The sequence below is a fragment of the Dermacentor silvarum genome, chromosome 6, assembly GCF_013339745.2.
Source record: "Dermacentor silvarum isolate Dsil-2018 chromosome 6, BIME_Dsil_1.4, whole genome shotgun sequence".
Taxonomy (NCBI): Eukaryota; Metazoa; Arthropoda; class Arachnida; order Ixodida; family Ixodidae; genus Dermacentor; species Dermacentor silvarum.
In genome coordinates this window covers 70,953,322-70,976,366 of record NC_051159.1, presented here as the reverse complement: position 1 = coordinate 70,976,366, position 23,045 = coordinate 70,953,322, and the positions used below count along the sequence as shown (strand labels likewise).

General features: G+C 45.8%; 1 protein-coding gene across 1 annotated transcript in view; it reads left to right on the top strand.

Annotated features, from left to right (window-relative positions):
• Positions 1 to 23,045, top strand: part of LOC119456711 (roundabout homolog 1-like) — a 157,216-nt gene that overhangs the window by 131,912 nt on the left and 2,259 nt on the right. Inside the window, 19 exon segments of the mRNA XM_037718534.2 lie at positions 7,035 to 7,316; positions 9,056 to 9,194; positions 10,196 to 10,323; positions 10,760 to 10,884; positions 11,687 to 12,047; positions 12,555 to 12,806; positions 13,042 to 13,221; positions 14,735 to 14,859; positions 15,293 to 15,518; positions 16,324 to 16,439; positions 17,001 to 17,172; positions 18,600 to 18,764; positions 19,161 to 19,188; positions 19,354 to 19,518; positions 20,023 to 20,185; positions 21,077 to 21,167; positions 21,294 to 21,368; positions 21,952 to 22,148; positions 22,836 to 23,041. Of these exon segments, the coding sequence (XP_037574462.1) occupies positions 7,035 to 7,316; positions 9,056 to 9,194; positions 10,196 to 10,323; positions 10,760 to 10,884; positions 11,687 to 12,047; positions 12,555 to 12,806; positions 13,042 to 13,221; positions 14,735 to 14,859; positions 15,293 to 15,518; positions 16,324 to 16,439; positions 17,001 to 17,172; positions 18,600 to 18,764; positions 19,161 to 19,188; positions 19,354 to 19,518; positions 20,023 to 20,185; positions 21,077 to 21,167; positions 21,294 to 21,368; positions 21,952 to 22,148; positions 22,836 to 23,041 (3,196 nt within the window).

Below are 23,045 nucleotides of genomic sequence, written 5' to 3'. Positions count from 1 at the left end.
GACTTTTCTCAACAGACTGAACTGAAGTAAGAGAATCAGTAAGAGACTGAGAAACCGTGCGCCACTTTTGGCACAGTTGGAAAGTCGTTTGATTTCTATAACGACGCGCGCAAGCTAAGAAAGAAGTACGCGCACTCACGTAAAACGTGGTAGGCCGGTGATTCATGTGTGTTGCTGAGCAGCACGTACGGCCAAAAGAAAATAAAAATAATAAATTCTGGCCTCGCCGAACGCAAAACAACTAAATCTACTCTCTGGCATCATTATACATTCTAGAGAGAGCCGTTACTTCGCCTGGAAAGCTCGCCGCACGGGTCCTGAGAACATAGAATAGTAGAAGCAGGAGCGCAAACGCAAATCACTGGTGCTCATTGAAGGAACGAAGCAGCAAAAAAAAAAAAAAAAAAAAAAAAAAAAAAAAAAGCTGGACTTCTGCCTGCCAACCCAAAGATGTCTTTAGGAGCAATTCCCCATCATTTACTCATCGCCGTGCAAGTTTACTTCTTCGCGATTTCCTTTGCTTTCTCGAAAAAAAAAAACATGAAAGAAACATACCAAGCCTCAAAAAGGACTGTCTGTGTGATTTACTGCTTGTTTTCCGGTTTGTTTCGTTTTACATCTGGGAAAAGAAACAAGAGAACATGGAGATGGTGGTTGGGAGGGAGGGGGTTGAACGTAATGGACGAGTAGGGTCAGGGCTGAGTTCGTTCTTGAGAGCGGACTCAAGCCCCTGGTAGCCTACGGGCACCGTTGGTGAGAAACTCCGCACGGTATAAACACTGCCTAGCCGTGCACCGCTCGGAGAGAAGTTGTTGTTGCCTATCGAACATGTGGCTCAGAGAAGTTCCTGAAGAGAAATTTGTAGTGTTCTTTTTTTTGTATTTGTCGAACACTGAGCTATAAAAGAGAGACCGCAGCGCATTCTCGTTGTCTGAAAGGTGTTGTTTTTGACGCGCCTTTCAAGAACAGAATTGAAAACTAAACTAAAAAAGCGAAAGCTAGAAACACATGGCCGACCGATCGATTTCTCCTGCCTATACCGAGCGCAGCAGGCAAGCGGCGAGCCTGTCTATGCACCGATGTAGGCGTTGCCCGCTGCTCTAAATGTATACATGATTCACGTGTCAGCCTCACAAGGGAGTGGCAGTGAGTCGTTTTTCTGTTGCTGTGCAGTTTGCCACGGCGACGTCACGATTGAAGCTCGCCGTCTTGCTCAGTTTTAGTTTACAGTGTTCCGCTTACAGAAGCATTTAGCACCGAGTATACCTTGTAATATCATAACAGCCCCTGTGTTAGCGACCAACACAATCAGCGACGCGAGCAACATGTTACACAGATGCTGATATGTCCCCGAACTATAGCAACTACTACAACAAGCAACAAATAATACGACTGCGGCGATCCAGGATACCTTGAATCGTTTTGAAGTACTGTGCAGAGAAGAAAGGCGACAAAATTGACCATTTGTCGAGCGTTTTATGTGTGGCTTTGTTGCAATATTAATAAGGTGCTTTGCCTTAATGGACAAGCCTTGCAATACACGACGACTAAACAACAACAACAAAAAAAAAAGCGGGTAAGTTTGCACTCGGTCGTGCAAAGCTTAGGTGTAGCGAAACTGTCGATCCTCAAGTTTTACTGGCTGCTACTACTAGGTATTAACTTGGTTGCTGCTAGGTCTTAACTTGGTTTAACTGAACTACGTATGTAGGATATTCTCGATCGATCATTTTCGGAGGTAGCTCCCCTTTCGCGACATTTCACGTGACTAGCGCTGGACGCGTCGGCGCCTACAAGCGACAGCGTTCATGGCATGCCACAAACGCAGGCAGGCTAACCAAGGCTGGCACAGAGCCAAGAACGCTGTTTCTTGACGACGCCGAACGCGTTCGCGACATTTCGCGTGACTAGCGCTGGACGCGTCGGCGCCTACGAGTGATATCAGAGAGGTTTAGCTTGTCCGGTAATCGGGTAAACGCGGGCGGACCGGGCGTTGGGGCGTGTTGGCGGAACCGTAAACATGAGCAGCCTATATGGTGCTGCCACCTGTGCTGCACCTGGTGGCGCAGAACGCTAATAGACAAAAACATCTAATATTACAGTTACCAGGTGTATTTTACTTCGCTGCTGGTGTAAGTTTTCGGCAGCAACACGATTACGCCACTGCCGAAATTTTACACCAGCAGCGAAATATAAATCACTTGGTTACTGCAATATTAGCTGTTTTTATCTGTAGGAGCGCCGCGCCACAAGGAGGCAGTACTATACAGGCCGCTCTAGGGAGCCTACATGCAAGCGCTGTTTTAAAACAGCGCTTGCATGTAGGCTCCCTAGGCTGCTCACGTTTACGGCTCCGCCAACACGTCCCAATGCCCGGTCCGCCCGCTTTACCCGATTACGGGACAAGCTAAACCTCTCTATCGTTCCTGGCATGCCACAATCGCAGGCAGGCTAACCAAGGTTGGCACAGGGCCAAGATCGCTGTTGCTTGCCTACGCCAGACGCGAAGGGGGCTACCCGCTCGATATCAATCGGCCAGCTTCGCTGTGTCTTGAGCTTTGTGCGGCGTAGTGCAAGCTTTCGCCTTTTTTTTTTCCTGGCTCAGCGCGCCGCGGAGAGAAGAGAGGCGGGTGTCGGGTAGTGAGGTAGCTGGCGAGAATACCGCATGCAACGCGCAGCCCTCATCCGCCCTCATGGTTGCCATGGCTACGGCGCGGCAGTTTCTTGATACGAACCACAAATTACGGTTGGCTTAAACAGCTTCGCTGTTAAAGCAAGAACAACAACAACAAAAAATGCTTAACCTTGCACTCGGCCGCGCAACGCATGAAACAGCGAAGCTGGGCGATCGTAGCCCAGCATTTTCCGGAAGTGTGCGCGAACTTTTCATCTTATTACTCATGATGATGATAATTTCTTTTCGTGCGTCTCGGACTTACGGCCGTCACTGCGCGTTGCATAGCGCAGCTTGCAACACCGACACCGCGTTGCAATGCCGACAACGCGTTCCAGCAGACCCGGTCCGTGAATGCGTATCTCTCTCTCTCTCTCTCTCTCTCTCATAACGCGCAAAACCTCTTCACCTCCTTTAGAGCATGAGCGTTCGAACGCGCCAGCTGTGGACGAAGACGACGACGCTCAAACGCAATCATATGGTTCGCATAAATGCATGTTCTGCAAACGTGGCTGTATACCCTAGTGGTTACGACGCTCGCCTTGGGACCGAGGGGACGCCGCTTTGAATCCTGCCTCGGCAAGAAAGTTTATTTTCTTTTATTTCTTGATACAAACCACGAACCACAAATTACGGCTGGCTTAAACTGCTTCGCTGTTCAAACAAGAACGACGATGATGACGAGGACATAAATTGCAACCACAACTTATAACGGGACCAGTTGTAGCGCAGCTTTGCGGGATTAACAGCCTGGCCCGTGGATTCGCCCTCAAATTCCGATACAACACCGATGTCTGAAGGATCGCGCGCCACGGAGTCTACCGAAAATCTCATGTGCTTTACGCGGTGTGTCAGCATCCAATCATATGACGTTTCTTTCCCATCAGCTTGGAAAAAGTGCACAGTGCGATTATGTACGGACGCAACTCACTCTCGTTTCAGCGCTCGGACCTACTTTCTGTCGTTATTCTGGCCGGATGTAAACTGTGATTTGGAGGAAGCGGTCCTGCGAATACAAGCGGCAGTATTAGCACTACTCTTCGCACGCTGTTTCTTCGTACGAGTCGGTCTGGCCGGATGTAAACTGTGATTTGGAGGAAGCGGTCCTGCGAATACAAGCGGCAGTATTAGCACTACTCTTCGCACGCTGTTTCTTCGTACGAGTCGGTCGCCGCCCTCGAAAGAAAACACACCTTTTCCTTACGTTCACACTTTCCAAACGCTTCCTTTCCGACTGCACGGTCTCCCGGCAAACGTATAGTGTGGGCGTGGTTCAGACGCCGCTAGCGTTTGTTATATCTTCTCCTTTATATCGGCTTGCGAAGTTGCTTTTCTCGATGCCTATTTTTTTTTTTTTTGCTGACTCCTTTCATCTTCTAGAGCACCCTTCCTTCAGAGCATCTTACATGCCTTAAAAGCCTACTACGCTTGAGCAAAAATCGGGTTTCGAAGTTGTTTCGGTGAATGGAAGTGTTCTTTTTACGTTTTCGCATAAAAGAAAGCCACATAATGGACGAAGACTAACAGTTATAGCTTTTCGTATAACTTACGGCGCAATTGACATGTAAAGGTGAGATTATGTACAGAGAGCAACATGAAAATTGGCAGGCTTTTGTTCTAACGCACTGCTACATTTCGACTTTATCAACTTTGCCCGCTAAACGTAGCAGGCTATGTCGGTGGACGAAAAACCGAATGATATATAATAAACAAACGAATACAAGCGTGAAATACTCACAAAGTCATGGTGCGACCGCGATTAAGATTGTGTGTATCGAAACGTATCGCTCGACGCTGTGTTGCATAGCAGCTGTTGCACACTTTGCAAACAGACTGCGTTGATCTTAGAGGAACATGTTGCTTCGCCGCTGATGTATTGGTTGAGTATTATTCATTGGATCATGAAACAAATTACTGAATTAATGAATTACGAAATTAATGAATTACTCGTTGTTCGAAGTGCTGCGCTACGAACACACAATCGTCGAGCGTCGGTCACTGGGCAACGCGTCCACGTAAGGCTGTCTGAGCAGTGTACTGACGTGAGTGTACTGATTGTTATGTAATGTGACCCTACTTCAGAAAACATACAGGGTGACGAAAATTCTCGTCAAGACGTGTTACACGTAGCAAAGGATATTGAAATATAATTTTGTGTAAAAATTTTAGTGTTGACTGCTTGTTGGGTCAGACGACCGGCATGCTTTGCTTCTTAACAGCTGACGTAAGGCCGACGTAAGGTCGACCCACTTGGATGTCCTTCTTATCGTTCGTTGAGAATGCCGGATCTAAAGTTGGGCTCAAGTTCCTATTCTCGCTCATATAGTAGTAGTGCAGCCAGAATTGAAATGGCGCCAACTCGCGTAACGACGCTTGTCGCCTTTCAATATTTCTCCATACTCGCGCGATCTACACGCAGCCCGTATTCTCTACCTATAATGGGGGTTCGTTACATATGTGCGTGGGGCCTGGTTGGGCCGTAAACCACGCGGCAGAAGCCAAAGCCCCAAATAAATTAGATGGATTTTGTTCTATGAGGCAATGGCGGTGAGTCATGGCCACGGTATACATATCCAAGCCCTTTCTCGCTAAATATTTGCAGTGATGAGAAAACCATCACATCGTGTCATTGTGTGTTTACAGGAGTTTACAGGAGTTTACAGGAGAAATCGGAGAAGTATTTCGTTAAAGCTAGGACTCCGTGCCTTCAGAGTGGTCAAAGCATGCGCATTAGCCGCAGCTCAAATGGACGTGAAAATCTGTGCCACACCTCCAATACGTGCAGCGCTCAGGAGCAAGCCACGCCGCGAAGCTATTTTGACCTAAATGCACGACAGAAACAGCGCGTAATTTCCAACAATTATCCTTATTCTTTTTGTAATTGCGAAATATGGGAAAGTATAGGCCACAGAAAAGACCCGGCTATTTCGAAATCTCTACTAATAAAAACGACAAGATGTATTGTATACAGCGCATATGCAGTCTCCTGGACGCACATTCACTCAGCAAAGCACTTTATTTTCTCGATGCGTGTGTCTTCCCCCGACGCTTACGAGCCGTTTGTGACTAAAATATGCGACAAAAAGAAATGCACTACATCTTGCAGGAACTGACTGTTTGGCCAATGCGAGCTCTAGTTTTGGGTGTGCTGCACGCTTTTCATAAAGACAGTGCGTGACTTGTCCCCGCCTGCTTCCTCGTCATTTAACAACTTGCGGCGGTTGACCGACACGTGTCGGGCCACTTCGACGATGACGGTGCGCGAGGGCTAGGTACCTCGCTGTCAGGCTGCCCCGTCACACCCGACGCACCGCGCGCCTCTATGGCGCATGCGCCACGTCATATGCATGCCTTCGTGCTGTTGCACTTGGCGGGAATAAATGGCAGCAGAGATAGACGACCTGTCGGGCGCTGTTTACAAGGCCCTGAGTTATGCCCTTTTTTCGGCTGCCAGCTCTTCGATGATGTGCAGCAATTGCCGACATCATCTGCTCGTCACATGACAAGGCAACTCCCATACGTCATATCGTTGTCTGCGATGTTCATGCGTATTCGCATGTATTTTCATGTGGATTTTCATCCACTCTTTGTAGCCAAATGCCGACCACAGTATGACGACAGTGTATGAAACGCAGCCGCAACACAAAAAGCAAATGAGCATGGTGTCGTCTACTGTTTACAGATATAGGGTGCGTGTTGCAAGCTTAATGAGGGACGTGTGTTGTCGACAGCATGACACTTATTTGGAGGCCTTAATTCAGTTTGACTCAAAGATAGTTGATATATGTCAACTGGTTTCATCAGCGTGACCATAAAAACGAGCGAAAGTTGTCATTAAGCAGTCAGATTTCAGTGAAACTGGCGGCTTTAAAAAGAAAAAGCGGAAAAAAAAGATAGAAAAGCAAGTTGCAGTGTTTGATAGGAAAATATATTTATTTACGCATGTCTCGCTGCGTTGTCAGGGGGCGGGAAGTCCATGCACGGAGCACACCGTGGTTTGACGGAGAAGTTTTTATGGTCGTTGTAGTCTTTGTGTTTTCTTTATCCTTGGTGAGGTGTGACAGTGGGGGTCCGCACAGGCAGGCTACCTGACACAATCGTTTATCACAGCGTGAAGTTTGAATAGTCGGCTGTGGTTGCAATATGGGTTTGAAATAGGCGTACGTTCGGCAATATATATTCTTGCTGCATCTTCACAATGTCGAAAAGTGGCGATATTGAGGTTCCCTATGCAGGTTTGATGTAATCGCGTTTGACAGTACATGGCAGGTGGCACATGCGCCAAAATACAAAGTGCGCCAAATTCGCTTCATGTGCGAACTCATCTTCCCTCTTTCCCCTTGTCCTTCTGTACACACAGTTCTTCGCGACGAGTTCCGGCAGCTGCCCAAGAGCGTCCACGTGGCGGCGGGCGATTCGGCGACGCTAGAGTGCGTGCCTCCCAGGGGCCACCCCGAGCCCACAGTCACCTGGTTCAAGGACGGCGTCCAGGTGCAGCCGGGCACGGGGCGCGTACGCCTCCTGGCCCAGGGCGCGCTTCTGATCGCCGACGTGCGACCCTCCGACCAGGGACGCTACGTGTGCCGGGCGGCCAACATGCTCGGCACCAGGGACTCGCCGCCAGCTCTGCTCTCGGTGCACAGTAAGCTGATGTTTCTCCACACTCGCGCGATCTACTCGCAGCCCGTATTCTCCACCTATAACTGGGGTTCGTTACATATGTTGCAAACACATGCATGGGCATGTAGCGCATCTTGGATGAGACGATCGTGGCGCGAATTTTTCCGCAGTTATATGGCCTCTTGAATTTATTTAGTGCTCTCCTTGAAGTTATCTTTACAAGACGAAATGTACCGCTGTGCGCACGAGCTCTGGTCAGTAGAAGCTGAGTAAATGTCAGTGAAAGCGATTGAGCTTGCTTTTACCGCTACATTGACGTCGTGAATACCACAGAAATGGACGGGATGAGCGTGGGCGAACAATTTCGCGGCGCCATCACATATCTATCTATCTATCTATCTATCTATCTATCTATCTATCTATCTATCTATCTATCTATCTATCTATCTATCTATCTATCTATCTATCTATCTATCTATCGTTCAGCGCGAGGGGCCTGAGAAGGGGGGGGGGTTGTTCGGTTGTACAGTAGATGAAACTTCGCGCCACGTCACTAATGTTTCATAGAGACCGAGACTGCTAATTGATGTACAACATAAAAATATCGTAGTTTTGCCCGAAAGGCGACGCCTCAATTGCGATAGCAAATTAGCAGAGAGCTATTCGAAGCAGGGATAGTAGTTCTATCGGCTGCATAAAGTTGGACACATTCACTTACTAACTGAATTAACAAGCGTGGTGTCAGAGCGCACAAGCACACATGAATAGATCACACTCGATGACCGCAGACAACCACTGTCAAAACGCTGGCAGCAAGCGCAGCCGCCGCAGCGAGCGAAGGTTCGTGCGGTCTATCGCTTCAACGGAAACTGAGCGGCCGAATGCACAGCGCATACAAAGGTCAGAGACGTGTGAAGATCGCTTGCAAGATACGGCGCGCGCGACAACACCGGCAGCCCGTATCGGCGCAAAGATAATAAAGAACCAAGCGCAAAACGCAAAGTACATGAACGCATTTGGTGGCAGAGTAGAAGCCCCCCCCCCCCCCTCCCCTCCCTCGCGCGCTGCCTTCCCGCTTTGCTCTTTTCGCGTGGGAGATTGCGTCGCCACTTCCCCTTGTGCCCGGTTGCAAGATACGCATTTGGTGCCGCAGCAATACGTCGCCCCCCCCCCCTACCTCCCTCCCTCCCTCCAATACCACCATGGCATTTCGCGCCACGGAAGTCGCGTTTGCTTTCCGCCGTGCGTTCGCTCTCCGTGATAGGGCGCATCCCACGCGCGCTTTCACTCGCCCATACGGCGCGCGGTGACGATTTTATCGCCCTTTTACTTTATACGGAACCTCATGCCGACGGCGACGGCTACGCCGACGGCAGAAATGTGCTTGAAGTGTCCATATAATTGCCACCTCAATAATAGAACCGCGACATTTCAAGCAGATAAGACGTGAGAATCTTCACGTATTTGTGGCTGGACGCCAAAGCTCAGCAATAAGAGAGAGGAGAGCACGCGCAGCAGGTGTTCAGGGCCGAAGTTTATACTGTATATGCCTAGTGAAGTGGCACAGGTTCTCGCTGCGTCCTTATATACCACAAAGAGTGGTGAGCTTTTCAGCGTCAGTGCTTTTCAAGGCCCTGTAGATCGCATCGAATAAACGGAAAAATCACAAGCCTCTCCAAAACCTAAGAATCAACCTATTTAAGTCTTGTTCGCGTAGTACAATGCGGTGTGTCACCGGTGCACGTTTTCTTTCCACCACAGCGAAGCCCTATTTCGTCCGGGTCCCGGAAGATGTGACGTCACTTGCGGAAGAATCCGTCGAGTTCCAGTGTAAGGTGAATGGCGACCCCAAACCGACGGTCACGTGGAGGAGGCAGGATGGCAAGATGCCCGTTGGCAGGTGGGTCACGTAACAAGCAAGAGCGCAAGTAATGCGCGTTGGTTCAACAGCTTTCTAACTTTAAGACCAGGAGATCATAACTTGCTCGGCCGCGGCGGCATATGCACCCATGTTTTGCAGAGACTAGCTACTAGTAGGTGCTCATATTGTATGCGGCATAGTGTTCTAGGTTGACATCAATACGAAGTCTCGCAATTAACCTAGCTGTTAATTAACCTAGGTGCCGTGGTAACCATAACCTCAGTTCACGAGATCCCAGCCCACTCAACGCCTGGTTATGGGAAAATATCCCCGAATTATCATGTTATTTTCCAAACAAATAATATGCTTTAAGAAACGGAATGGGCAGCAAAGGAAACGCGAGTCATTAAGTTTAATTTTCTTAACGGCGCAACAGTGATTCAGTCTATAGCATAATCTTGTGGTTACGCAGGCGCCGGCATCTGATGTAACCGGTTACGTGCTGGACAGTTGCACTTTGAAATATTTGCGTTTGTTTAGCTGCAATGTTAGTGATTACGAGGTGGCATTGGGAGATAATGATGATAAACAGGTTTTTCTTTTCGCGTATGGGACAGGGCCGGCGAAAGAGCGCCCGCATATGGAGATAATAAAAGAAAAGAAAATGAGCACGACGCAATAACAGCTCAAAATCACTTACTTTTTAATGTAGTAAGTTGAAAACACCGCTCAACATGTCTTCTTAACTGGCGTTTTAGGAATTGTCCGTTTAATACGTATCTGTGAAGTATGCTTAAGTTTCTTGTTTATATATATAATTATTTCTTGCCTACTGATAAGTTGAATTTTCTTGCTGCATTGTTTTTCCGTGTGTTTCTTTACGTGCTAGAGGTGTTAAATTGCTCTTGCCTGCCGAATATGCGTTGCAGGTGTGTGTCATTTCTTTGTTTCTCTAAAAAAATAAGAACGAGGCAAACATGTTGCGAAGTGTTTGTTTAAAAAAAAAGAATACATTCAGATGCCTGTCATTCTTATTTCAGGGCCTATGTTCAAGAGGACAAGAGTCTGCACATCAAGAATGTTGCTCTCGCAGACGAGGGAACATACATTTGTGAATCAGAAAACATTGTTGGCTCAGTCTCTGCTTCGGCGACATTAACTGTGCACTGTAAGTAGAGACTCGTTTGTATGACTTCAGCAGCATCTATTGTTGCGTGATTGTGAATAGAGCTTGTCATAAGCATTGTGTTATATCCCCAACTTTGTTGATGTAACAGCTGTAAATTTAGTCATGACGCCATGCTCAAGTTGAGCCTTAACAATATCTTTAAAATTGTGTATCCTATGGAAAGCGAAGTATATAAAGTAAAACATAACCCGCTGTCATGCTCGATGACACCAGAAACTTGCTAAACGTCATTGCAGTTGACATTAACATTTCATTGTCAATAATAATAAAAAAATCAGCTTGAATCAGTAATGACTCCCAAGTTGAGGCAGAACTTAGCTGATGACTTCCTAAATATTTGCTTGCGGATGCATTTAAATGAAAGACAGGGCTTCGGAAAGCTACTGACATATTATTCTTGCCTTACTCACTCCAGCGCGTCCAACATTCCGCCTCACACCCCAGAACCAGAAAGTGGGGCTCAACGGTGTCGCCAAGTTTGACTGTCTCGCGACAGGCAACCCCCCACCCTCCGTGTTCTGGACCCGAGAAGGCAACCAGGTTGGTTCATTAACTATTCCCGCATTGTATTTATTTCACTCGTTATTACAACTAATATATGCTAGTTCTATCTCATGCTGAATATCTCTGGAAGAGCATGGGGTTGGCATTGAAGGGCCATTCTCAATTACCGCTTCCCGAGTGAACGTTTCTTGGTGCGTTGCGCATTAAAATCACGTCTACGAAGGTATATGAACATTACCAACAAATAAAGGAACAGTTTATTGAAGGTTTGAGACAATACGTTAACATCTGTGGCTTTACATGCCAAAAGAATATGATATGATTATGAGGCACGCCATAGTGGGGGACTCCGGTGTATTTTTTGCTACCTGGGGTTCTTAAACGTGCACCCAATGCCCGGTGAACGAACGTTTTTGAATTTCGCCTCCATCGCACTGCGGCTGCCGCGGCCAGAATTTTATCCCGCGCTCTCGGGCGTAGCTCCGCAACGCCAAAATTGACTACTTCACCACGGTGACTAAGCGAATATGTTCCGACTGTTCCATAAGTACACGAGCGAATCTTCCTCCATCACTGCATGAGCTTCCATGGCTGAATGAGAAATGTGCCACGTGATGGTGAAAGATGACTATTGTGTGCAGGTTGTCTAAGACACGCCGGTTTCCAAATACTTGAGCAAAGAATCGAGCGTGTTTGCGTACTTGCTGTCCGCTCAACAGTGCCCTTTCGTCTAAATAGCATTGTAATGCCTCAATAGCTTTCACCTTCGCATTATTGTCATTCAGAGCAACGCAAACGCGGCCGTCACGATACCCCCCCCTCCTTTTGTGTCACACAGGTGCTGATGTTTCCGGGCAAGTCACACGGCCGCTTCTCGGTGAGTAACGAAGGCACGTTGACCATCTCTGGTGTGCGAAAAGAAGACCGTGGCTACTACGTCTGCTCGGCGCTCTCCGTGGTGGGATCCAGTATGGCCAAGGGTCACCTGGAGGTCACCGCGTTGGCCGACTTGCCCCCTCCCATCATACGGCTTGGACCGGCCAATCAGACTCTGCCGCTGCACACGGCCGCCCAACTGCCTTGCGAGGCGGCTGGCACGCCCAAACCCACAGTACAGTGGCTGTACAACTCAGCGCCACTAAGGATTGAGGATCGCGCCCGATATACACTTTCGGAGTCTGGCACCCTTCAGATACAAGGTGAATGCGCTGCTCCCATCGAGAAAAACTATATAGCATTCACAAAGGAACTCGATCAGGGCGACACTTCCTTACAACTGAGGTTGTGGTTTCTGTTGCGTGTCGGCCACGAATGGGGCAGGCAAGGATCCAACGAAATACTGAGCTTTATTGTCCGGCACTTACGGCCGCATGGTTACACCGGCAATGAACAGAACATCGCAGTGGGCACGGCTTTATAACCACATGTTCACACAAGCGCATTACTTGTGCTCGCTTATCAAGTGCGCAGTCGCGGACACAACAGTTTCTGTATGCTATCAGGTCGTGAGAGACATTCGTTTAAACTAGTTTTGGTATTCCCTCGTAAACATAAAAAAAAGACATAGAAGTGATTCGGAACTGTATCTTGAAAGTAAAACGAAATATACAATTCTATCAACAGCTCTTATCATGTTGTAACTTTTGGTAGCTGGTGAGCTATAACAACGTGGGAGTTCTTACTTCTGCCGTTCTTTTTCACTAAAGATCTCCAAATGCTGGACAGCGGAGCATACACCTGCAAGGCTTCAAGCGAAAGCGGGGAGACGTCTTGGACTGCATCTCTCACTATTGAGTCCCCTCATAACCCTAACGTGAACTTTCATCGCTCTCCTGATCCCTCAACATTCCCTGGACCCCCGTCACAGCCAGTGCCGGTAAACACGACCGAAACTTCGATAACGCTTGCTTGGAGACGCAGCGAGAAAGTGGGAGCGTCATCACTCAAAGGATACACAAGTGAGTCGGAGTCGCGCAATGTGTAAGCAATACAGACAGTGGTCAATATGCAATCCATCAATAATCACTTAACAGCAAGAAAATGGCACAGCTAAGTTCTCCAGCGGTCATTATAACAATTCAGAACAGAAAATCGTTCATTGTGATGATCTTACAAGCTAAAATAAAATTTAAAAGATCTATGAGTATATTCAATATAACCTAGCCTAAATAAATATCGTCTGTTTATTTCCAGTTGAGTACTACAGCAGTGATCTGCAGAGTGGATGGGTGCTGGCAGCCCACCGAGTACTTGCTGAAAAATACACCATCCAAGCTTTGCGTCCCGACTCACGCTACGTGTTCATCGTCCGAGCTGAAAATTCACATGGACTGGGAGTTCCCAGTCCTCTCTCTGAACCCATACGAACTCTAGGTGAGTGTGATTTTCAACGCGAACAAACGTGTTTACGTCATCGAAATCACGAGATGATTATTCGTGCACCGCAGACCCATATGCAGCAGCTGTGCCACACATAGCGGCAGTGCTGAGAGTGACAGTATAGTGACGCGACATGCCAGAAATGTTTGTATTAGTTTTATTTCCTTTGAAGCACTTGAAAGCTTTAGAAATACGCGAGTTTAAGAGTGTCCTACTTCACTTTCGCTCATTTACCGCCAATACTCTGCTACAGAATACGAATTTTAAAACTCTAAACGAAGTGTTTCGCGCGGCACTGACTAAGGAGCTTTCTTGTGGGAGATATTGATTTTTTAGTTCTGAATTCCTGTTTTCTTCGTTTGAGCAAGTCTTTAGCTAGCAACCCAGTAATTATTTTGTATGCCAGTTAATTTACATGCAAGATAAGCAGCCATACTAAATCTTCCTAACTTCCTAAAAGATAACACTTCGTCAGAAGTAGGAAGCCTTCCTAAAATAAAGTTTGCATGCTGCGAATTTCAAATCTACTTCATGTTGTTTTTTGAGAAAACAATCAGGCAGGTTAACAAATGCAACGCGAAATGATAATTCCGTATTTTAACGTCTCTGAAGTTTACAGTGGGTTGTTAGAGACAACGTAGTGGAAGAATTCAGGTTAATTTTGACTACCTGGGTTTTTTTAACGTGCACCAATTGCGACGCACACGAACGTTCCTGTATTTTAACCCCATCGGAATTGCGGCTGCAGCGGCTGCGAATTGAAGAGCCAGAGGTATTCTAACTCTTCTGCATTATTACTTTAGGATGACATTAGTTGCACTACAAATGTGCAATTAAGTAGAAAAATTTCATTGAGTCAGTTTAGAATGAATTCATTTCTGACAAAAGCTGCAAGTACCTGTCTGAGGCAACTTGCAAAAATTTTTGCAGCAGCCAAATTAAGAAAACGGTCAATGCAATAGTTGTCACATGGACATGCACTAAATTTGGTAATTCATGAGTGGAAAGAACGTCACCCCTGCCATGTTGCAATAAATCCGAGGGTTTACGCGTGACCTGCAACATAATCAAGGACGAGATTGTGAGTGCCTGCGAAGCCATCGCCAGTGAGTGCAGAGCAGCTGTTACGGGACTGCGGAAACCAGAAGTCGCGCAAGGAACACGTCTTGTCCACATTTCCACCACCACCACTCCAGATCGCTACGTGCAATAGAACAACCCGGTAAAATCGCTTGAAGATTGCAAGATAATCCTTCGCACCCTTGTCGAACTCGTGTTCAGCGACGTCTTGGAGCAGTACTTCTAATACTACAGCCTCCCCTTCATACCTCGTCCGCTTATCCCATCCTCTCTTCATCCAGATCCTAGAAGCAAAAGGAAGGCAGCGTATCTTATCCCTAGATTTTTAGAAAAGATATATATTTTCTATCCCTCTTTCTCATATGTACTTATTAATGGGTTAACATAAAAGTATTAGCTACAATAATTATTTCTACAATTTCCACAGGAATGACGCCACATTTCCTCCCCGAGTTCAACCTTGACGAAGCGCGCGCAAAGCTCAGCTCGTGCGTCGTGTCACTGCAAGACATCCGGGCCGTCAGTTCAACAGCCGTCAAGCTGAATTGGAAGGTATTCCCACCCTTCAGTGAAGCCTCTCTGTCGTTTGTTTTGTGACATTTCACAGTGGGTAGACTACCTGAAGAAGGAGGGACGGTCAATGTGTTCTAGCCATTATATGTCGTAAATTATGGCACCCTACGCTGACCGACAGCCGCTGGTGCCTGCAGGACCAGGTTGTTATATTTTTTTAAAAAGATCTTATCTAAAGTGGTTTCTTGCCTGTTTCAATGGCGCTGAGTGACCGGTTGCTTAAAGCGTATGCATAGTACCGCGATGTCAACAGTTATATGAGAATTGATTGTTAGCAGTCTTTTTTATTTTGCGTTGGACGCCTCTAAGTGCAGTTGAAAGCATTTATTAAGAAGTCAGCTGTTTATAACTTGTATCGAGTATCGATGCCTGTTCGCCTTAACCAATCACTGTCTTTGTTTATGTCACGCAGATCCAGGGCATGAGGGATTACGTGGAGGGCTTTTATATTCGGTTCCGGGACATGAGTGATGGCTCGCAAAAGTACAACATGGTCACTGTGCTGAACGGTGGCGCGCTCTCATACGTACTCAATGACCTGAAGAAGTTCACGAAGTACGAGTTCTTTCTTGTGCCCTTCTACAGAAGTGTCGAAGGCCCGCCAAGCAACTCAAGGAATGTTCAGACCCTGGAAGATGGTAATTACAAACTGTCATTCACCAGCTGAAATGGCTATCCTTTAACGTATGCCTTTGACTTGCGCAATAAAGAATGCAGCAATCATCGTAGGTTAATGATGCTCATCGCACTGATTTCTTCTTGTGTGTTACGAACTCGTTTAGTTTGAACGCTCTGCTAACATTTTAAGGCGAACAGCCACCTTAGGCGAAACACTGTGGCCAAGCAATTGGTGGCAGCCGGCCAAAGAGGGAACTGGTGAATGGTTAGTGTAATTGAGAGATGTAGCGCTTACGTCACGGCGCCTGGCGAAAAGGGAGGGTACAGAGGGAACGCTGGAGTCTGCTTGGATTGGTCGGGCAGAGGGCAGTGTCGATGATTGGGTGCCGAAATAAGGAAGCTTTACTGTAAAACGTTTACCTGAGACCAATAAAAAGTCTGAAAGAACTGGCAACAAAATAGCATTGGTTCTCTTGAATGTCGGTCGTATCGGGAAGAGAAGTTAATTAGAGCTGGCCGGTGGGTGCTTGCCACTTGAGTCCGCTGTAAGACCTTCGCCATTGAAGTTATTAGCCTTCGTCATTGAAGGTATTAGTCATCGTGTAATGTGACAGAAACGTTGCCAAATTTTCACCTTCGGAGATTTGTTCTTATTGCGGTGTCAGCGAGGGCGATTATGTGCTGTGTTTCCCCACTCGCTTGGTTCATTATGATATCTGTGAGAAACGACAGGGCATGTAGCGAGTAACGTTCTAATATATCTGCGCAAGTAAAGACGAAAAAATACAAGTAGAAGTGCTGACGTGATACAAACTCTTTCCACAGTGCCAACAGCTCCACCTGAAAGTGTGGAAGTGCAAGTTCTGAATGGCACAACTGCGACCATTTTCTGGTCTCCTCCGCCACCTCAACACCGCAATGGAAGGCTGAGAGGATATAATGTAAGCAATGACATGTTCTGGTCCGACCTTGAGCTGGAATCATGTTTATATGCCACTATTTACAAAGAAAGCTTATAGGGCATTATTTCAATAATATTGCCACGATCATAAGTTAAAGCAAGACAAGTTCTCATGAAGATTAGGGCTTGATGTGATTAGCAGGGGTGGAGCAGTTCATTTAGCTGTATTCAATAAGGAGACGTCACCCCTTGTCGAAACGGTGGTGCCAGTAGCATTCCGTGTTCGACCACTACTAACCATCATACGTTGTACGAATCAAACAGTTCTCTGACAAGTAATGGGATTGAGTTCAGTTGACCTGACACATGCTTCTGTTCAGAGTGTATATATATATATATATATATATATATATATATAACAGCCTCATAACAAGGTATCGTTAATTATTGGGATAATTCTACTGAAGAACTATGGACTGAATTAGTTCGCATACACCTTGAGATAGCTATAGTAAGCGCATGTAATTGATGCAATGAAGTGAACGAACAACATCGCAGTGTTGAATTTCTGAAGAGAAAAATAACCATAATTTTTATGCAGGTGTACGTGGACGGAAACTCTTCTAATATTCACCAGAATCACAGCACCAACGCCACGACTAACAGCCTTACATTAAACAACCTTAAAACAGGGGCTTCTTATGAAGCACGTGTCGTAGCGATGACTACTGTAGGTGGTGGACCACCCAGCAGCCCCGTCCTCTTCAAAATGGGTGAGCCGTTGTATTTTGCTAGATTTTCGAGATCGCAACGAATAATTAGGTGCATCAAATTCTATGCGGACACTTCGAAGTGCAACAAATGTGGCTTCGGATGTTGCAGGAGCACTAATGGGATAATTAGGTTAGCTGTATTAGTCAATTAAACTAATGAAATGCAAAAGAAAGGCATTATTATTTATGTATTTGTTTAATTAAAATTTTCTCAATGCCCAACGGCGTTACAGACAGGAGTGTTTTGCGCATGTGTTATTACAATGTTGGATAGGGCAGCTTGAAACGACGAATGATCAGGATTGCTGGCGACCGAAGCGTGGAATTAGTTGTATCCTGATGCTTTGTTCGGCAGGAATAAATGCTAGAAAAGGCTTGTTCGGCAAACTTGCTCCTGTACCTTGAAGTGGCGGACCATTTGCGATTAGACGTAAAGAGCGGGTAAAAGAGATCATCTTTTAATTCAGGGTTCGTGAAGTAAATTTTGTGAAGTAGAGATAAACGCCCGAGTTTCCTAATGACAAGTCTCGCAGATCAAGGCAAGAGAGCGAGGAGATATGGTTAGCCAGAAAAGTCGCAGTTTCGCCCAAAAGGCGAAGCATCGATTGCGATAACAAATTTTTAGACAGCTATACAAAGTAAGGATAGTACTTTTACCGGCCGTATAAAATTGTAACCATTCGCTTACTAACTAAATTGAGAAGCATGGTGTCACGCGCGCACAGGCAGACATCAACGCATATGAATCGATGATCGCGGACCCTCTCTGTCAAAACCCTGGCCTGAGGAAGAGCAGCCAACGAATTGAGTTACGTGCTGCCTCTCGCTTCATCGCTAACCAAGCGGCGAGGACACGGCGCACACGAAACCAACAGCCTGTTTTCTGTTACCGTCTTCTTGTCTTTACTTTTCTGTCGCTCAATGCTCCTCGCTCAGTGCACGCTTTGGTCTCAATGTGTTCACTGCACTTCTTTCTCCACACCCGGCTGCTTTAGGTGCCCATTTCTTCACTTATCTGTACTTGAGTCCAATTTTCTGTTGCCGACTTGTTCACGTCTTGCCTCTTCATCTGCTTGTCTATCCGGGCACCTGGCCAGTAGCAGATACCCATTCTTGAGGACCGGCCAAGAAGATTCACATATCTAGCGTAACATGCCCAGTGGCGCTTACACAATGGCCCAAATTGCATATTCCTAAATTGTCAATTAGGGCACATGCTCAGTGGCGCATGCCCATTGACACATATGCAGTAGCCCGAGTTGGCGCGAAAGAGATTAGACACAGACGCGCATACCGAAAAGTATGTGAAGCTCGCAAAGATTGGTAATCGCATTAGTACACAAGCCGTATTAATACACAAGTGAAGCAATTAGTATTGTTAATGGCGATAACTCTTCACCATTGCTTGTTCTCTCTGTACTTTTCAGAAAGCCCAGCTGCATCAACCTCACTTTCTACACCTTTTCAAAACATCGTGACCCAATCGTGGTTCATTGCACTGTTCGGATTCTTGCTGCTCGTGGCTGTCACTGTTTTCGTCCTTCTTCTGATACGAAAACGACGGTTGCAACATGCAAAATCGCTCGCAACAGGTAAGCAACAGGACCTCAGCACAACCTATTTTAATTTAGTTTTTTTTTGTCAACATCGCGACGAAGTGTGACATTACGTCTTCCCCCGTTTGTTTCTTTTACATTTTCCCCATATTAATGAGTATTTTTCGACTAATTTTTATCGACGCTTAGCGGTTAACCCGTATAGCAGTGAAATAGAGTAGTGAGAAGCACATGCTCCCAACCTGTGCACGTTATCCCCCAGCCAAATCTAAGTTAAAGCAGATTTGGAGCGATTAAGTAAATATATTGGTGCCAATTAACACGTCCCCGCCTTCACATCATGAATAAAATTGTTTTATAAGCTTGTTGTGCATTCACATGTTGTCTTGTTTTCAATTTTCGATTAAAATTTGACCTTCATCTTACTTCTAGTTCCTGTACATAAGCAAGAAGACATCAGGTGAGCAGTTCTGCTTATTAATAAATTGCGTAATTCACGTCACAGCTTTGAGTGCACCCTGATTTATACGTGGCATGGCTGCTGCATGCTTCGAGAGAAAAATGATGCCGAAGCAGACTGGAAATAATAAAGTATTGATTCCTTGCTCTCCACCTCAACCCCCAGCAACTGTTTCAATTCCCTCAATGGCCGTCCTGGTCTGAGCCCTCATGAAGCCTTGTGGATTAACCATAGTGCCTGGAGATCCTCTGACCAATCCAAGGACCCTTTTTGTGAAACCAAGCTTCTTAACAAAATGAGCTGTGCGTCAAATGATCTTAACTATTCTAGGTGAGTTGCTTCCAAGCCTGTCACTAATACGCTTAATGCTGACATGTAACAACGACCTGTTACCTGTTAGTGGAAGTCAATGCTATGTCTTAAGCTGCCTAACACAAAGCTGCTGATTTCGTTCGCTGCAATTGTGGTTACTGTTCAAATTAAATGAGGTACAGAAATGCCTTTCAGCTGAGACTTTAGCAGTGCAGTAAAGTGGCCAAAGAGCTAAACCGATATTTGTAGTATGCATGGTCGAAACGTAGATAAATCATTGAACCTGCTAATGTGGACTTGGTGAAATTAGTATCGGCCAAAAGTTATTACATTCTCCAACACACTTTCAACAAATAGAAATCATTAAAGGTAAACATAATGGATAATACGTTTAACTGTACTGATGCCAAAATAACTAGTCATAATCAGGCTTTCAAAGCTCAGTCTGTCTTATTTCGTTAGTGTCACCAATACAAATTTTGGTAAAATATGCTAATAGTGTCTTTTTTTCTATATTTGCAGTGTCTATGCACCTCTAAACTGTGGGATCAATGCGCCTGACTATGCAGAAGTAGATTCTCAGAGCATGACAACTTTCTACAAAAAAGACCTCCCCTCGATTCCAGAGCCCTATGCAACAACCACGTTAATTAACCCATCACTCCAGAAAAGCCTAAACGGTTCTGTAAGTGCAAGATAGTTCTACCATATTTCTCTATCCTGAACTTGGTTTTTTCGTCATTTTAATGTGAAAGAAGAGCATGACTTGCAAATATAGTTGTGACAAAAATATATTAGTTGTCTTAAGGCATTTCGGGTGCGATGAGTAACGCTTGTGAAAGGCACATTGGACGGCTACATAAGTTTCTAAGAGGGGTGCGTTTTATACGTCTGATTTTTCTAAAAATCTATTGCGTATATGTGTTACAGAACACGTCATGGCCGCTTTCTGTGAAGCTCTGGCTCACATCACAGCGTTTAAAATCTGTAATATTGAAAGAGAAGGTTTAAGATGAAGTTAGAAAGACGCGTAAATCAACATATTAGAATGCTGATCAGACATATGAGATACAGTTGGAAAAAATACCATGAACTCTGGCAGTTGCTGAATCATACTCTTACGTAGTTTTATTGGTTTGAGCGAAGTTTTAGGAAATGGCGTGAAAGCAAATGTTATTACAAATACACTTTTTATAATCAAAACGGAATTATTTAGTTTAGAAAGCAAGCTCTTTTTTTACATGAATCTTACATGAATCTGCGCGAAAAACCCAATCTTCAGGAAACACTGCTTCTTGGCATGGCTTTCACGCCTGTGGACTTTCTTCAATGTAGCGATTAATATAGATCGATTTCCATCTTTTGCATTACCATTTATTGACAACTGATGCAAGGTAAGTCTCGTGACAAACAGGGGTGTGTCCACGAATGGTAATTGGGAAACTTAAGCTTCAATCATAAATCCACACGCTAATTGTTTTTGCTACAGGATATATTCTCCGCTGCTAATTATAGTTAAAAGACTGAGACGATTCTCTGTCAATGTCAACAGAATGAAGAGTTTTTTTCTTCTCAGGCTAAGGATGGTCGCAGTGGAAGCTCAGCGGAAGAAGGAAGCCGCAAATCTGAGAAGGCCTTCGACTTTGACCTTGCGCGCGCAAGTGAAGGTGAGAATTTGTTGCGTGTTCATTTGCGTTAAATCATCCTGCTAAAAGACTCCTGTGATAGCTCGAACGTAAACAGACCATGCCTGATAGAGGCTAACGCTTAATTGCTTCGATGATTCGTTGCAGATGGCATCACAGATCGGCTGTTGGAATCCGAGAAACTTGCCAGTCCCGCTAGTGACTCAGGAAGCTACACAACAGGTAATTGTTTCATATATTGTATATTAGATTTGTTGTTATCCATATACATTAAGTTAATTCGAAACTAAAACCGAGTACCCTACAGAAGTTATAAAGGGTACGAATATCAACTGCGAGAGGTACCATGTAGCTTAATTAGGGAGGAAGATCGCAAACATAAACAAAGCACTGTGCAAAGTAATATAATGTAATGTTACCCCTTTTGTAGATATTTCACGCAAATTGCATTTAATCATTTTCCGTGTGCTGATTTCTTTATTCCTGCCCTGCCCATCCTGCAGTTGGATTGCGTTGCCATAATTTTTTACCTACAGAAAACAATGTGAAATTACACATGAAAATAAGTTTTTATAACAAGCTGGTCTGAATGGTGTCTGTGGTTGCACTCATATAACTTGCGCTTCTTTAAATCATTGAAGAGCTCAGCTCATTCTGAAGCGTAGGGCAGTGTTACAAAACTCAGAGAAGTGTTGCAGTACCACCATTGAGTGGTGCTCAGTGGTGGTACTGCGGTCGGAAACAGTTATATGATACAAGTACTTTGGAGAACGCCATGGCATTGTGGATATCGCTGTCGTTTCAGATGAGTATGGAATGCCTATTAAAAAGTGCCGCCAAAAATTCTCGCGGGGAGGACCTTCTTCCAAGGGACCAATGATGAATTGGTCTGAAATCATTCCCCCACCTCCTGAGCAACCACCCAGTGAGGCTGGGTCTCCAACAAATACTCCAGCGTGCTTCCGGGAGACACCGCCTCGCAATGTACAATTCAAGCAGATGGTGAGTCCGTACATCTCTCTCACCCCCCCCCCCCCCCCCCCCCCCCTGGGCTTAGCTGCTGCGCGCACATGCCGGCCTTGGTGGCCGCTGCTACTTCCTCGGTCTCCCGTCACACAGGACGTCGGTGACATGCGGTGTTGCCACCGCAGGCTGCTGATGCTTGCCGGCTGGACAGCACGTACCGCTGTGGTACATGGCTCGGAGTGCAAAATTAGAAAGACCACTCAGTGGTGTTCAATTGGGCAATAATGATTTCGCTTTCACAAGGCATAAGAAGTGTTTAAGCGTCCTCGGAGTTTTTATACGCTTTCAGCTTTCCTGCCACGGAGGCCTGCACAACACGTCTTTTGTTGTGTTCTGAATAAAATTTGAAATAAATTGAATTGCATATTTAGAATACCGCAAGGGCCCGCAGAAAGGCTTTTACATGTGGGGCACTTGTGAATATTCTGCAATCGTGTATATCTTCTAGGCACTTCCATATTGATGCATGGAAGAGACGCAGAAACTAAATTTTGTTGCAGTCTAATTAGGCACTAGTAATAAAAAGTGCGCATGCGTGTTCAAACTTTCTGGCACACCGCTATGTTTTGGTGCAGAAGCCTGGGCTTCTGCACCAAAAGCTTCTGTTATATCTGTGAATATATCCATCTTGGAGCACATCAAATAACAATTTTTCTGCTTCAGATAAGCGGAGCACAGCCAGTCTCCAACCTGAGGGGATCCCATGGTCCACCTCGAGTACAAACACATTCTCCAAGAAGTACTCTAAACCAGTCCAGCAACAGCCTGGGGAGCTCCTATGCAGACCCCTACCAAGGCGTCCCGCCATTTTTCCCCAAGGGGCAAAGGTCCCTTCTCATGCCATTGCAGCCTCAACAGTCACATCCACAGCCC